At 41.4% G+C, this 16748-nt stretch overlaps 1 protein-coding gene across 1 annotated transcript in view; it reads left to right on the top strand.

Moving 5' to 3' along the window:
• Positions 1-16748, top strand: part of trit1 (tRNA isopentenyltransferase 1) — a 57639-nt gene that overhangs the window by 31797 nt on the left and 9094 nt on the right. Inside the window, exons 6-7 of the mRNA XM_015387162.1 lie at positions 4284-4445; positions 4535-4612. Of these exons, the coding sequence (XP_015242648.1) occupies positions 4284-4445; positions 4535-4612 (240 nt within the window). The remainder of the gene's footprint in view (positions 1-4283; positions 4446-4534; positions 4613-16748) is intronic.

The raw sequence follows: 16748 nt of genomic DNA, 5'->3' as shown, positions 1-16748 counted from the left end.
CTTTAAAATCCCACTGTTTTTAATTTTCAATGATTGCTCTCCGCCCGCAGCTAAAGAAGGCTTCGGTGACGTCAGCAGAAACGATTTTTCAGATATAGGATGGCTCCCACTGGAACCGTAGAGGGCTTTTTCTCCCTCCTCCAACACTCTCCCCAAAACCTGTAAACAGGTTGAGAGGAAAGCTGCCGTTGTTGCTTTGACACTATTGAGAATTTAGCCTCTGTTCCCCCTCAGCGGCAAGGCCTGCTGATACGACTATGGGTTTTATAGGATCTCATCGTGCCTGAGATCAGAAATCACCCAGAGTCTATTGAGAATCAATTTATTGGTGCTGCTAAGCAGCTGAGGAGGAATTTGATGAGTACAGTTTTATTTCCCCATCCACACGGGGTAAATCCATGATGCAGACGACTCCGATAAGTAACCGTTGCGATAGGAGGGAAGTGAGCTCTGCCAGGCAACAGTCCGGTTATTTATCTCCCCCTCCCAGTCTGACAGGTCACTGCGCACTGTCGTTTCCCAGTGGCCCTCAGACCTATTTAGAAGCAGTCAGACTGCTGCGAACGCTGCTTTCATTTGAAAGATGGGCCTACTGATGAGTAATGATATGGAGATAACTCTGTGCCGAAAGCTAAGAGAAGCGCCTTTACTTCTGCAAGGGTAATATCTGTAATACTGCTGATGATGTAACTGTAAATTCCTTATAAGCAGGTTTAATCGTCTCCTTTGTCGGGTTATGGCATCAATCAACAGAGTGGTGAAAAAGTATCACTGATCATTATTTCCTATGTGAATTTAGGTCTGGCCTTTCATCAAATGAAGTATCACCTCATTATGATGCCGCCTCCACCATGCTTTGCAGTGTTGGCTCTCTGTCCCATTGAGCCGTTTGCATGAATGCAAAAAAGTTCATTTTTTTTCCTGACCTGATGACCTTCAGCCTCATTAACACTGTCCTCATCTTGACTCCTGCCTTAATTAGAGCTTTCCCTGACTTTCTGAAACTCCAGCAAATAATTTTCCAGCTGACAGGTTCTCCCAGGTCCTGAGCTGTGGATCTCTGCAGCTCTTCTGGAGTTACCATGGGGCTCTTGGCAGGTTAAGAGTATTCTTGGTAAAATGTTCACAGTTTGTGAGCTGCAGAGCAAACGGACTTAAAACATTCTTTCCTGTTTCATTTGTTGGTGTAAAAAAAAAAAAGCCTGTTGTGTCCTTATTTTCCTCAAAGCAAACAAATAACCTTCAAAGTCAAGTTCTTGGCAGCTCCGTCTGATAACTTTCAAGGCTGCCACTGCTGATCACAGTCATCTGTGTCTGGCGTGACTAAAATATGAAAGGTCATAAGACTCTGTCTGGATTTATCGGGACTGTTTCGCTCTCTCCCTGGCTTAATGGAGCGAGATGCAGAGGACAGCCGTTTCCACAAGAGTCCCTGTAGATAACCAGGATGTCTGCATGCCTGGAATGTCCTTGAAGCTCTGCCTTCCCACAGAAACATAGAGACACCCTTTGGATGCTTGGATGTGGGACGGTTCACTGTCGATGACAGGACACCCAGGAAGGTGTTTTTTCTTATCAGAATTCGGCTCAGATAATCCAGAGAATATTTAGCATGCTTTGGGTTGAACCGTCGACAGGCCAGGTACAATCAAACTTTACTTTCAGTGTTTTTCATAATAATTGAAAATAAATCAAATTATCTTCATTTTGATCAAAAAACAAAAGAAGTAGAATTTCAATTTAGTTTATTTATATAGCGCCAATTCAGAACACGTCATCTCAAGGCACTTTAAATTAATTTGATTGTATGATCTAGTGAACTGTAAAGTTTTCTATCTAAGGAAAACCAGTTGATTGCATCGACTCATTGACTCTAAGGCAATCCCTCACACTAATCATGCTTGTAGCGACAGTGGAGAGGAAAAACTCCCTTTTAACAGTAATAAACCTCCAGCAGAACCAGGCTCAGTGTGAGCGGCCATCTGCCGAGGCCGACTGGGGTTCAAGGAGAGAGAAGCAGAGATACAAAAAGCAGCTGTAAAATGCGGCCCTGTTCAGGAAACTCACAGCCAGGCAGGCGAGCTCCGAGCCAGCTCCCATGTCAGAGGATGAAGAGAGCACATAGTAGCGACGGCCCTTTTTTAAGTTTAAATGAAGACAGAAAATGTCTGGATTGACTGTTCTGCTTCCAAGCACTCAGAAATTGATCCAGCAAATTTTATTTTTTTCCTTCTTACCATAAGTTTTTTTTCTTTGTAAGGGAGGAAACTGTTTGCTACTCTCCACCTGGAAATTTCTAAATTTGTTTTCTTTTTCAAGAGTTGCGCATATTAGATTTATATGTCTGATTTGGAGTCTTAGATTTTTGCACAAAATCAGAATATGCGTCTGTAGATCCTCTCCTAATCGGGTGGAAACCTGTTTCAGTGCGCTCATGTTAAATTTTTGTCACTTCGAATGTGAAACCGACCTAAAAAAGGAAAACTATCTGTGATTGGCTACTTTTTAGGAAATCCCGCCTCTAGAGGCATAAGAGACATAATGTCAAACAGCCGTCTCTGTCATCAGCTGACAATTTCATAAGCACAACGTTTGAAACATGGAAAAAATGCTTAACAGCAGCTTTAAACTGATTAACAATGTAAAAAATTAAATGAGTTTATTCAGGCCTCAGGCTAATAAAAAAGCAACAGAGCTTAGAGAAGGAGTAGATCTCATGGTTTTGGCTTATTGGGGGCTCATGGTGTTACAATTTTATGCATATAACTTCCAAAAAACACGTGGATTGTAGTTTACATCCATGCTAGTTTGAATGTATATTATGCTGGTGCATTTTTGAATTCTGACTTAATAAGTTTGCTTTCTTTTTTATCATGGACTTTTTATGATATAGTTAAACAAGAGCAGAATAGCTGACACACGATATCTATATGTGTGTGTTAGAGAGAAACACACTAGACTATATGTTGATTTTAAAAAAAAATGAATTGCTTAAAGAATTGACATTGTAAGCCATCACTTGCATCTCATATTAACAATTAGCATGGCTAGTTTTTAAACAATAGTCTCCCCGTGTATTTCTTGAAAGCGTAAAACGATAAAAAGAGATTTTGCTGAGATCCATCCGTCTTACTGTTGTTTGCTGAAAGTCTTGCTCTCTCTCACTCTCACAGGAAACTGTCCTCCTTCAGTTCTCCCTGATATCTCTCCACCTCCTTGATACTAACAACAGTTTTCAGTGGCTCTCTGTCTGTGATGACGTCCACACTGAAGAGTGTTCTTGTTAATTATGACCTGATACCAATCCTCCCGCCCCTCAGTCTGTCAAGCTAAAGTTTCTATATCAGCCATTTTTTTGGCCTGATAACGTCCAAGTTGAACTTTTTTTTTTTTTCTGGAATGGATTTCAATGTCTTAAGGAGGTTTTTCTTTATTCTGTTTGAAACATGATCTCTATGGGCTTCCATAGTCACTTAAACATAGACTAAGTGATGTGTTTCGGCAGCTATTCAACATCCAACGCTTTAACGACTGTGACAGGGTGGGGCTGAGGGGCCTGACACCCTGCCTGCTGCCGGTTTTCTTCACCCCCCCACATCCCAGCTCCTCGTTATCCTTTGCCTTCTCAGCAATCTGATCATCTGTGCACTTTACGCCCCGGTTGCCTCTCGCTCTGCCGCTCTGTCTCTCTTCCACTCTCGTGTCTCCATCCCTGGCTGGCTGCTGTGACCAGACATCAAGGTCAAATCTCTCCCTCCCTTCCTCACTCTATTTTCTTTTCCCTTCCTCCCTACATTTCCTGTCCTATGGAGCTGCTCTCCAATTTCTGTCTCTTTTCGTCTAGGCAGTTTTCCTATTTTTGTTTCTTATCCAGTTGTATGAATTTAGGAGTGTGTAACCCAGACGCTGCTCAATCAAATGAGTCACTTTTGGTCTTTTATCTTCCTTGCCTTTCGGTTCAATAAAGATCTTAAAGCCTTGTGAGTCCCACAGCCCTGTCGTAGGAAATGCCATATTGTTTTGATCGCTTTAAGAAAAAGAAGACATAAAAAATACTAAAAGATATGGTGCATGTATCACATGATTCCTTAAGGTGACGCTTGCTGGAATATATTCCTGCTCATATGATGGTGTCATTTTGAGCTCCTGCAGGTCCTCATGTCTGCTGTGTTGACATATTTTTCCTTGAGGGGTTTATATTTGCATTTGGGGCTGGAAGTATTGATGGAGGGGAGGTAAAGGTGAATAGAGTAGCTGCCAGTCGTCCATAAATGTCACTTCAGAGGAAAAAGTTTGCACACTGATGGGTCGTGTTTCCTCCGCTTCCCACAGTCAGGATTACCAACATGGGATTTTCCAGTCCATCGGTTTTAAGGAGTTCCACAACTACCTGACGTCTCCGGAAAGCAGCAGCCAGCAGGAGAAGGACCAGCTCAGAGAGAAAGGTCAGAGAAGCGTCGGTGCAGACGGTAGACTCACTGGTTGGTGGTCTTTGGTTTTTAACTAATATTTTCCTCTTTTGGACTATTTAAAGGTATAGAAGCTTTGAAAGTCGCCACCAAACGTTACGCCCGCAAACAGAATAAATGGGTCCGGAACCGCTTCCTGAAGCGTGAGTATCTGACCCCCCCGCTCATAGAATAGACTGTGTCCAAAGTTTCAGGCATCTTATTAAACACCAAAGGATTTTGTGAGAGGCTGCATTTTTTCTAGCATGTAAAAATTTTGTCTAATTGTCTGAATTTCACTTTTTCAAATAAAAAAGTTTGTAAAAGCAGTATAAGAACTTGAATACTTTTATGCACTTTCATTAACTGTAAAGAATTTTATTGAAAAAGGGAAATAAAACAGTTTATTTTAGCTATAAACTTGTCAAATGATGGCTGTCAGTATGAGCTGACAGGACTGGCAGGACTCTGGTAAGGCAGCAGAGATCCACAGCCAGCTGTTCAAACCAGAAAATCCCAACAGAACAAGCTCCTCATTTGTGAAAGAATGCTTTTCCACGAATCAGGGACTGACCTGCAGGCAGTCATCAAGCGTTTCTGCTTGAGTAACTTTTCATTTTTTTTGTAATGTTGGTTTGACACCAAACACATTTTAAATAGTCATCCAACGCCTCAAATTGGGCGCTGGTGCGTTTTGAAGTCAGACGCTCTGCAGTTGTTGAGCTGCTTAGTTCTTTCCTTTAAAATCGATAGCGCAGCTTGGCTTTATTTGCTGTGATGGGTTGGATTGGGGAAAAAAAGTTATTTTAACATGTCAAGTAGGGATGCACGATATAATCGGCCCCCTATCGGTATCGGCCTGTATCGGCCTTAAAACTGAATATCGGACATCGGCCACCCCACCGATATTTAACCCGATATTTGATCAGCTTCTGAGTTTCTAAAGTCTAAATAAAAAATAAAAAATACTTCTTCTTCTTCCTCAAAAACTTATTTTTTACAGACTTAAAAACTTCTAAAGACGAGGGAAAAAATATTGATACATTAAAATATCACAATATCTTCATTTGCTGATATATTGGGATTTAAAAACACCATATCAATCTCTTTTACTAATGAAATATTGCTATATGTCATCGTTATGCTACGAAATCCCCCGAAAATTCACGAAATGTTGCCATATTTTATATGTTGATATATTGACGCGGTATCGATCTATTTTACTAACAAAATCTCACAAGAATTTGCAAAATATCACAAGAGTTTGTTTTTAAAAATCCATTTGATATCAGCATATGAAAATATATTTGAGTATATTATTTTTCAAAGTGTCGGAAATGAATAACAAAATTGCTATTTTCAATGACTACTTATTTTTGTCCAGCTTTAACATCGGTATCGATATCGGTTATCGGCTACATGAGTTTTAAAATATCGGCATATCGGATATCGGCCAAAATCCCAATATCGTGCATCCCTAATGTCAAGTGGATAAGTCCACCCAAATGTCATCCTTTCATCAGGATTATGATCCTATTTAAACATAATGCTCTTGTTTTTTTTTCCCATTCTTACTGAATGTCAAATATTGGTTAGTTTTTAGAGGCTTGCAGCTCTCACTGACGTCTGTTCTTTTTTCTGTTCCCTTTTCTTAATACATAAGGTATTGAGTTCTCTCAGGATGGAAGAACCATTTCACTCAATATAACCAGAAGTGTTTCTTAACAGGATAACCAGCTATAGCTTTAATGAAGGTATTTATAAACTGTTTCACCACAGTTCAGTGTAAAAATATTTTAGCAGAGTAATAGGGACCAGAGTTCCCCTTTTTTACTTGTAAATAAAAAATAATAATTAAAATTTTTAAAACCTGTGGAGTTTAATCCCTGTATATATATATATTAATTTTTCATAGTTTAATGTTGACAGGATTAGCTTTTCCGATGCGTTGTTACTCTGCGCCCAGCTGCAAAAATTTGGATTTTCCAAATCGAGTTTCGGCTACTTTAGAGTTGCTTAAATAAAACACACAGTACGAAATAGAGAGAGAGTTTCAAAACATGCAGCATAAGACGCATGGAGCATCGACGCGCAGGTGCCTTTGACTTTGCCTGTAAACCAGATGCTCTCAACACTCAAAAACGCATTCAGTCTGAACACCAGGAATGATTATAATAATAATGATTATATGATTATAAATGAACCATCTAACCTGCTAATTTTGCTAACGCTAAAACTATATCAATGCACATACACTCAAATCAAGTCCTGGTATATGTACCCTTGTAAGAAAAGAAATGGGTTTTAAAACAGTCCAAATGAGCTCTATTAAAAAAGTTTCTCCTTAAAATGGTTAAACATGAATTCAAAGAAAACTTCAGATACAAATAAAGAACCAGGAGAATATTCCTTTAAACATTCATGGCAGGGCAGCAAGAAGAAAGCTGTTAGCAGTAATGCAACAATTGAGCTTTCATTTATCCTTCTGTGTGCGACAGGAACAGGACACAACACACATGGTAGGGGAAGCATCATGCTGTGGGATGGTTTGATGGTTTGTAGAAGATAGTTCAGGCAGACTTATCATTTTTCTCTGTTAAAATAAAAACCAATGTTGGTCTAACATTAAAAGGTGTTAAACACATAATTTGAAGAATGACACTCTGGCATATGATTGTTTAGATGGATATAAAAACTAGAAAGCAGGACTGAGAGGTTTACCAGGAAGACAACACATGTAGCTAAATGATTACAACCAGCTTGGTTTCTTAGTTTGTTTTCTCCCCATTTCCTGCTTTTGTGAACATCAGAACTAATTAACTGATTCATTTTAATAGTGGAAACAGGTAGATTTAACTTATCAAGCTGCAGAGTAGGATTTGACTTCATGCAGCGTGTTGGAGCTGCTGTGGCGTCCTCCCCACACTCCCCTCTCTGTTCTTTTAAAGGGGCGGCAGCAAGCCGCAGTGTTTGGGTAGCGTCCAGATTAGCCGTCGCAGCATGATGGACACATGCCCACCTTAGCTGGCAGGTTTTCCCTCTGGTCGCAGCCAGTTTCACCTCTGAAAGTGCTTTCAAATATCCTGAAGGTGGCTGTGTCCCACCAGCAGCCCGCCCTTTAGTAACCCTGCCTCCTAATCCTGTTAGCCCCAAGTGGCTTAAAGGCCACAGCCAGGACCTAAACCTCAACACCCCCTCTTGCTGAGCGCCGGCCCGCCTACGCTGCACCACCATATGGCCTTAGATGAGCGTGTCCGCCTGGCTGCGTTACTGCTGTTTTACACACTTTAATCCGTCTGAAGTCGTCTGAGTTTTTCACGAGTTTTCAGTTGTTTCCTAAGAATCATGTTGATCCTGCCCTGTACAAAAGGACGAGGAATCCACCTGTTTGGTTCCTCCAAGCATGCATTTATTCATGTTTCTTATGAGGTAAATTAGGCAGCATGATGCTGTGGGAAAGCTCTGATTATTACTTTTAATTTTAACATTTTTGTTACTTTTTTCAACAGAGCTCAATCTCTAAATGTTGTCTGGTAAAAATAATTGATTTTAAATTAGATCCATATTTACTACTGCGACCAAATAAAGCTGATATTCAGCTTGTAGTTAAATAAACTTAATGCAATCCTGAAAGCTCATCCTTAAAACGACTCTGAGGATAGTAAAAATGAAATATTGCAGAACGTCTCTTGTTTCGTTGGTATTTTATAAGTTTGTGTGTAAATTTAGATGAATAGAAAGCAAAACAGGAGTTATGATTTGAGATCAAAGAGAAACAACAGGAGGATTGGTTTTGCAAAAATCTGCTGCTGAGGCTGTTGGTTTGTGAGAAAATCTGTTGGCGATTTAAGCCGTCTTTGACTGTTGGAGGAGAAGAACGTCTTTTCTCTCCCCATTTTACAACTTTAACTGGGGTTGAATTTAATGCTTCCTAACTCTGGATCCTTTTGGGAGAAGAACAGATTAGAGAAAAATGTTCTCTCAATCTATCCATGCATCCGTCACTGGATCAGTGAAATGCTGCATTGAAGCTCAGGAAGGAATCAAACATGGCCTGAGAAGGTAGAGTCTGAAAATTAGTCTGTTATTTAGAGAAAATGTTCTCACATCAGGGGCACCTAGAGTGCGTTCATATCGATGCCTTCACCCGTTTCCAGTGAAAACACCTTTTTTTCCTTCTTCCCTGTTAGCAGTGACTGTTGACCTCCTTTCTGATTCGTCTGAGCCTTAAACACTCTCGCACAGATGCAGGCTAGCCTCAGCTGAGCACACTAATCCCTGGAAGAATTACAACGCTGTCTGGAATTCACCCCCGACCGCCTGAACTTGAGCAACAAGGGTTGCACTCATACAGCGACCAGTGGGTGGAAGAAACTGTAAATTGAATGAATATTCAATTCACATGTACAGTGAGGAAAAAAAGTATTTCAACACCTTGCTATTTTGCAAGTTCTCCCACTTAGAAACCATGGAGGGGTCTGAAATTGTCATTGTAGGTGCATGTCCACTATGAGAGACATAATCTAAAGAAAAATAATCCAGAAATCACATTGTAGGATTTTTAACTATTTATTTGATGTTAATATTTAGTACGATAGTCTTTGTTTGCAATTACAGAGGTCCAATGTTTCCTCAGTAGGTTTGCACACATTGCAGGAGGGATTTTGGCCCATTCCTCCACACAGATCTTCTAGATCAGTCAGGTTTCTGGGATGTCAGTGAGAAAGAGAGTTGGGGCTCCCTTCAAAGATTTTCTATGGGGTTTAGGTCTGGAGACTGGCTAGGCCATGCCAGAACCTTGATATGCTTCTTCCAGAGGCATTCCTTGTTTATCCTGGCTGTGTGCTTTGGGTCATTGTCATGTTGGAAGACCAAGCCTTCACCTATCTTTAATGCTCTAACTGAGGGAAAGAGGTTGTTCCCCAAAATCTGACGTTCCATGGTCATCCTCTCCTTAAAACAGTGCAGTCGCCATGTCCCGTGTGCAGAAAACGCATCAAAAGCATGATGCTGCCACCCCCGTGCTTCACAGTAGGGATGGTGTTCTCGGGATGGTACTCATCATTCTTCTCTCTCCAAACAAAGTTAGTGGAATTCTGAACAAAAAGTTCTATTTTGGTCTCATCTGACCACATGACTTTCTCCCATGTCTCCTCTGGATTGTCCAACTGGTCATTAACAAACTGAAGACGGGCCTTGACCTGTGCTGGTTTAAGCAGATGAACCTTCCATGCCATGCATGATTTCAAACCATGACGTCTTAGTGTATAACCAACAGTAACCTTGGAAACGGTGGTCCCACCGGTGGTTTTCAGGTCATTGACCAGCTCCTCTTGTGTATTTCTGGGCTGATTTCTAACCTTTCATAGGATCATTGAGAGCCCACCAGGTGAGATCTTGCATGGAGCCCCAGTCTGAGGGAGATTAACAGTCATGTTTAGCTTCTTCCATTTTCTAATGATTGCTCCAACAGTGGACCTTTTTTCACCAAGCTGCTTGGCAATTTCCCTGTAGCCCTTTCCAGCCTTGTGGAGGCGTACAATTTAGTCTCTAATGTCTTTGGACATTTCTTTGGTCTTGGTTATGTTAGTAGTTGGATTCCTACTAATTCAATGGGGTGGATAGTTGTCTTTATGCAACTAACGACCTCAAACAGGTGCATCTAATTTAGGATAATAAATGGAGGTGGACATCTTGAAGGCAGACTAACAGGTCTTTAAGGGTCAGGATTCTAGCTGATAGAGAGGTGTTCAAATACTTATTTTCCTCACTGTATGTGCAGCAAAGGAGGTTGGTTCCAAAATATAAGGAGAACATCCAGTTTTGATTTGAATTTTTTATTCTTTAAAGAAAAAACTTGTGCACTTTCAGTGTTGCACAAGTCTGAATTTAAGCAACAAAGTAACATGCAATAACAAATCAAACAAAACATTAGCTGCAAAGCAAACGGAGGGAGTGGCAATGCATACATGCATCAACCAGTACAAGAAGTCACACAAGCTGATCTAATCCATTTTAGATTTATCTTAAATCTTTTTTTTTTTTTACTAAAAAAAGATGTTAGAGCTGTGTTTTCAGCTGAATTGGTTTTGAAACAGGCATGCAGGCAGGTGTTGGGCGTCTTCTCCATTTTTCTTTGGTTGCTGTGTGGATTTTAACAGCAGGTCATCCAGCTCAAATAAAATCCAAGCTTAAAGGGACTTAGTTTTGAGTGCATGTGTAGGCTGGCTGTAAATATACAACACAGATGTGTGTTTTTACAGAGAAGCCTGTTTAATTAAAGGATTTAATTACCCTTAGTGCAAATGGTAAGGTGAGGTTATATTAATTTTATTAAGTTGTGGAGCACCAGCCTCCTCAGAGGATGCATTGGAAGTAAATGTACACACACACACACACACACACACACACACACACACACACACATCTGCAACCACAATAAACAGGTGTAGCTCGACAGAGGCCTCGTGAGTGTTAAGTAACAGCAGTGTCTGTATCTTTTATTTAAAAGAGCAAGTGAATGAGTGGATGGATGGATGGATGGAAGGAGGGAGCCAGAATGAAAAGCAACACACGAAGAGCTTCTGCAGACAGAGAGCGGCGGTAACCTGACTCAGCCGGAGGAGCAGGTGCTGGGCGAGTTCACACCTCTGTCTTCCAGCGAGCGCGAAGCCGTCACAAACACACACTCATACGTGAAAGATAAAGCCTGGGATTGTTTTCACAAGGCGGCTTTCTGTGAACCCTGCTGAGGAGGGGAGATAAGAGCAACAGAAGGGAGAGAATGTCCATGGGGATATTAGGAAACACTACCACGGGCGCATTTCTGTGTCTGCAGTCAGAGAAAACAAGAAACCTTGAGAAGCAGTTTAATATCTAACTTTACAGAAGCTGATAGTGTGATGAGGAAAATCATCAGTGGAGTTCTCTGGAGCTACAAGGTCTTAGTAGAGATGGGAAATTAGATGAATGATTAGTTGCTCTGTTGGATGTTCAAAGCTTTGCATATAGTTTTATTGCCCAATCCTGCTTTAAACCTCTTTACTACTTTATCCCTTCACATTTAGCCACACAGGTGCAGCTGATTAGGAGAGCCATGTCCACAAGGTTGGACTCTACAATGAAAAACACCAACATGCATTTAAATTGCCAGTTTCATTTTGCCAAACAATTTTCCAAGCAGATTGGATTATACTTTGTTTTTGTTTGTTTTCTTTGAAAACCCATCTTTATTATAATATTTTTAGTATTCATTGTTAAGAGAACAAAAGCACAATGTTAGATAACCCCAATTTAAAGCAATGGAGCGTGTTCATCCAATTTTATGTGGCTGTAGCAGTTAAGACTAATGTTTAAGTGGAACTAGGTTGGAACAGGGGAATTGCTCCCCTGCAATTCAACTGACCCAAATTCATAAAGTACTTCTGGATTAGATTTGAATTGAATTGCTCAATTGAAATGTTTGGATAGTTATTTAAAATAGATAGAACTTGAAGTAAAAATCCAATTTGTACAAATTGCTCTTAATATAACATTTGTTTACCCGGAAAAGTGTTTGGGTCATGTATTAATGATGCTCTTTATTATGTTCTGAGAGACCTGTTTGTATGATTTTAACAACTGGCTGCTGTTAGAGGTTTTCCTGTATCAAATTTTTTTTATGCCGCATCCATGGTTATCTAATGGTTCTTAAGGACTGGTTATACTCCCGCAGCAGTGTGTCGCAGTAAGCTTGTCGCACACCACAACGCAAGAAGGACAATCATGAACTAGCTGTGGGTCTAGATACGTCCGAGGCGTTGAGGAAGTGGGGGCAAGTTTATCCGACTATGGAGGGACATGAGGGCGAAAAAGAGCGTTGATCCAGGTGGAAAAAGGGTCCCAGCGTTCTTGCGCAACTCGGTCTCCTAGCTGGTGCAACTTCCTGAATCGTTTCATAAAAACAAAACAAGCCGGTAAGGTACCAAAAAGGAAATGCGCATACAGTAGTGTAGAGCAGATGTAGATTTGACCAATCAGAGGCCTCCTGTCTGCGGCACTGTCTACGGTCACCTACAGTTTGGTAGAGGTGCATCAGGGTGTCTGTGGAAGGGGCGGGGACGTTGACCTACGCAGACGACCTAGTTTCAAAGTATTAATGAGCCTTAAACAGTTTCCACTGATGCTGTTAGTCCTGACGTGAGTCAGTCTATGGCCAGGCAAGGAGCCTCCAGGTTTTATTGGAGGGCTTAAAGTCGACCAAACAAATGAGACCCTGCTCACTTATACCCCTTTCCCACAACCGGCTTTTAGTGGTAGTGGGATAAGCTCACTGAAGTGTGTCTACCCTGGTCAAATGACTCGCCAAGCGACTGTTGTTAAAATCGCTTCGGCTCGACGCGCTAACTTACGTGATACCCTTGAGTGCAACAAACACCCGTCAACACACTCCGCCAGTCTTTTCTGATCTAACAACCTGAAACAACTATGTTTACGATAAACATGGAGCAGCACTGGTGGGAAGACCGCAAGCACTGGAAGCAGCAAAAAAGTTGAGTAAAGTGTTTCTTGTCCAGACAGGCTACAAAAACACTGTGGCGTTTCTTTCCAGGAGGTCAGATTGTTGTTATGGTGTCTTTACTGGTCCCAGTATAAAAATCTATCAAAGACCTTCAGGCTCTAAAATGCTGTAAGCTTCCTGACCAACAGGAAAATCGGTCCTGTTCCAAGGGCTCTTAAGTGGCTGCATTGTCTCCTTCTTAGTAAAATATCCTATAGCAGACCAAATCATTGGAAAGCTGTTATCTCAGGGCGACTGGAGTAAGACTGATACAAAGGGAGACAACATGCAGGTTCTAAATGCTTAAAACCTGAGATATCCAGAAACTGTACAAAAAGGACAAAAAACATAAATAAAGATTCATTGATCATGTTATAAAACAACCAAACAGATTAGGAAAATGTAAAAGAAAAGAAAGGGAAGGTTGGATTGATTAGCAATAATATAGGACAGGCGGGTCAAGGGGGGTAACCTACATTAATTACAGTATCTTGCATAATCTATTGATTTATTTCCTTTATCTCTATTTACCAGAAATATAGTAGCTTGTTTTTTAATCAGGCAATGTAACACATCACCCTTCCTGGAGAAAACTGAGTACCAGTTTACCAAGCTTTCATGATTGTGTGCACTTCTGACACGGTGGTTTGTGAGAGTGGTTCTACTTTATAAACATGATAACAGACTTAAAAAGCAGACAGGCATTTCTTTTAATGTTGGTCGTTTTCTAAATGGCCCCAAATCTCATAAAAACAAAAAACACTTTGAGGAAACAGGTGCAATAATCCCAAAAATGATACTAGCTTTTCTATTTCATTCAAAAGCAATTATGGATTCTTTCCATTCCCTTAACCTGACTATGAGTTAAAAGGAAAAAAAACACTCGCAAAGAAGCACTGGGACTTTGAGTTGTTTATGAACCACCCAACCCCAGCATAGAGATTAATGCCCCATTTACACTAGCCCTCTGAAACCGATCCGTGCCGAGTTTAGACCGAGCTTGTATCAGTTAAACGTGCTGAGCTTGGTTCTAATGACCATTTACACATCCTGCTAGGACAGTTCATCTGCTGATACTACAGGCGGCAACTACGCAAAAAATTAAGGCGGGCATAACATTCAGGAATTTCTGTGCCTGGATAGCGTCCTCCGCGCAAATTTCAATGAGAGCCTCTGTCTCTGCATCATCCCAGGTCGCACCACTCTCTTTTGATACCATTTATTCCCCCCGCTTTTTATTGCCATTACACTGTTACAAGTTCAGAGCAACGAAATGAACTCTCTGCATTTAGCCCATCCCCTTTGGGAGCAGTGGGCTACCATTGTGCGGCGCTCGAGGAGTAGTATTAATATGCTGAGAAATTGTTTGTGTTTGGAACAGTTGAAGAGATCTATGAATTACAAAGCCGGGACGTGCCGGAAAACCCACCGAATGAGTCAGCTGACTATAAATAGGAGATGATGCGGTCTGCTCATGTGTTGTTTTTTGTTATCGGAGACCTGAACCATGCCGAGCCCTATTAGCCGCATTTACACTACCTTCTGAAAACCGTGCTGAGCTTGGATCAGTTAACAAGGCCGGGCTTGGTTCCGTACAACCATTTACACACCGCGCTAGCCCGGTTCCTCATCCCCTAGTGACGATCTACGGTACTACTGCTCTCTAGAGGTAAAAAAGCAAATCAACATGGTGGTGCCCGTAACATTCAGGAAATTAGTGGGGAGTCAGGTGAAGAGGGCAGCCTTTGGTGAATATACTTGACCGAGTCGGCTTTTGGAAAGTGGATACGACAAACGATAGTCTAATTAGGCTTACAGACGCAGGCATCATTACTCCAAATCGTGTAACAAGGAAATTTCATGATTACGGAGGCTGACTCTAAGGAGATGACGCGGTCTGCTCATGCTCTCTTTGTTATCAGAGAACCGTGCCAGAACTGAACCACGCCAAGCCCTACTGATGAACTGGTACCATGTTAGCGCGGTTTGGTCTTGTCTGGCACAGTCCAGTTCAGATGCGTTCCATTTGCACTCAACAGTTATCTCGTTTACAGTGCTTGGACCGATCTCAGAACTGTTTCAAAACGGTGGTGTAAAGGGGACTTAAGCCTCCCTAAAGGTAGTCCTCTACCTCTACTCTCTATTATAAACTTACCCTGCCCTTTTAGTTATAATCAATTTACACCTTTTTCACTTAAACTGCATTTTCTTTTGTCTTTCTCATTTTGAAGGGTGACAAAAGGAAATGAGAATGAGCTTTGAGTCAAACTAACTTTCCAGTGAAACAAGAGACCTTAGATTACTGATGGAAAGTCATACCGCATCGGATACCGCCCAAACACCCGGGGCTCAACAGAAAGGCTCTGCTGTTACACTTTACTGAAAGTCTGTCGGTTATGATCAGTGGATGAAGCAGGAGCTGAGGAAGACAAAAAGTGGAAGAGGAACTGAAAGAAAGAGGAAGGCGGCCGTTCGGTCGTAACGGGCGGGGTTCCAGTAGGAGCGACAGCCAGCGGATCCCAGGTGGTCCAGGGGATGTGCTTTTACAGCGTCACACACACTTACACACTTTATTTATCCTCACTCAGCAAACATGAGAGCGCCGCTGTGAGGGACTTTTGGCCCGCTTATTGCAACAGGTGGACTACTGTTTCAACACACAATACAGTCACTCAGACGCTGGCAAGCAGCTGCGCGGCGACACATTACTCCTTCTTTTGGCAAAATGATCTCCCCCATGAGATTGGAAGGGAAACTTTGCTTTGTGTGAGTTTGGGCTCCAGGTTGCTCATGTTGTGTGAACAACTAGATCTGTTTACAGTCAGTATTCTAATGGAGGATTAGATAATTAGACTTTAGGTTAAAGACAGGCTTTACAGACGGGATTAGACAGTTTAATGTCAGTTTAATGTCCTCTGAAGTCATATGTTTGTCTTTGTCCCTGCGGCTCTTCCTATCAGCCCTCTTTCAACAGAGAGGGGATTAAAAGTTTAGAATTTCACCAGATCAGAGAGGGGTTTCCATCCAGCATCTGGCGGAGCCACCTTTTATTTACCATCACTTCACTCTGCCCGATGGGAGGCCGCTGAACGTCGAAGGCAATTATGGGATGAGAGGGGGTGTTTGGAGAGATAAAGGGAACAAAGTAAAGAAAAAGTAGCAGCAGGACGTCGGCCGCTGAGAAGGCGGGGGGGTTTATTGGCGATGCTAAATACGAGCCGTCTGATTCTGCCTCCTGTACAGGTTCGCCTGTCAGGTGACCTTCTAGCCCCACTAAAACTTTGCATCATCTTCCTTCTGTCTTTGTAATGAAATAAGAGATGATTTGAGATACTGAACTGACATAATAGCTCTGGTTCAAACCTTGAGACATTATTATCTAAAGTTTTAAGGTATTTTCAGGGTTTCTCATTAAGGATTTATCTAAAACATTAAGATCCCTGAAATGGAATACATTTTTGGTGGCTTTTTTGTGGGGTTTTTTTGTTGATGGACCAAAACAATCAGCCATTAAACCTTTATTTGAGTCTACGCACTTTAGTTCAATTTACATTTTTTAAAATTCCTGGAAGTGAAAGAAGAATATAATCTGCTTAAGTGTTTAAAAATGGACACAACAGGCATATCTAAAACAACAGTTGCCTCAAAATAGAACCATGGGTTAAATCAAGCTAAACCACACAGGGATGGGATCTATAAAAAGTAGGGGAAAGTAGGAAATAACTAGCCTGGGTGCAGAGATGGCAAAAGTACTCACTTTC

The sequence above is a fragment of the Cyprinodon variegatus genome, unplaced genomic scaffold, assembly GCF_000732505.1.
Source record: "Cyprinodon variegatus isolate N-32 unplaced genomic scaffold, C_variegatus-1.0 Scaffold387, whole genome shotgun sequence".
Lineage (NCBI taxonomy): Eukaryota > Metazoa > Chordata > Actinopteri > Cyprinodontiformes > Cyprinodontidae > Cyprinodon > Cyprinodon variegatus.
Note: the sequence above shows the minus strand (reverse complement) of the source record. Positions and strands in the feature narration are given on the sequence as shown.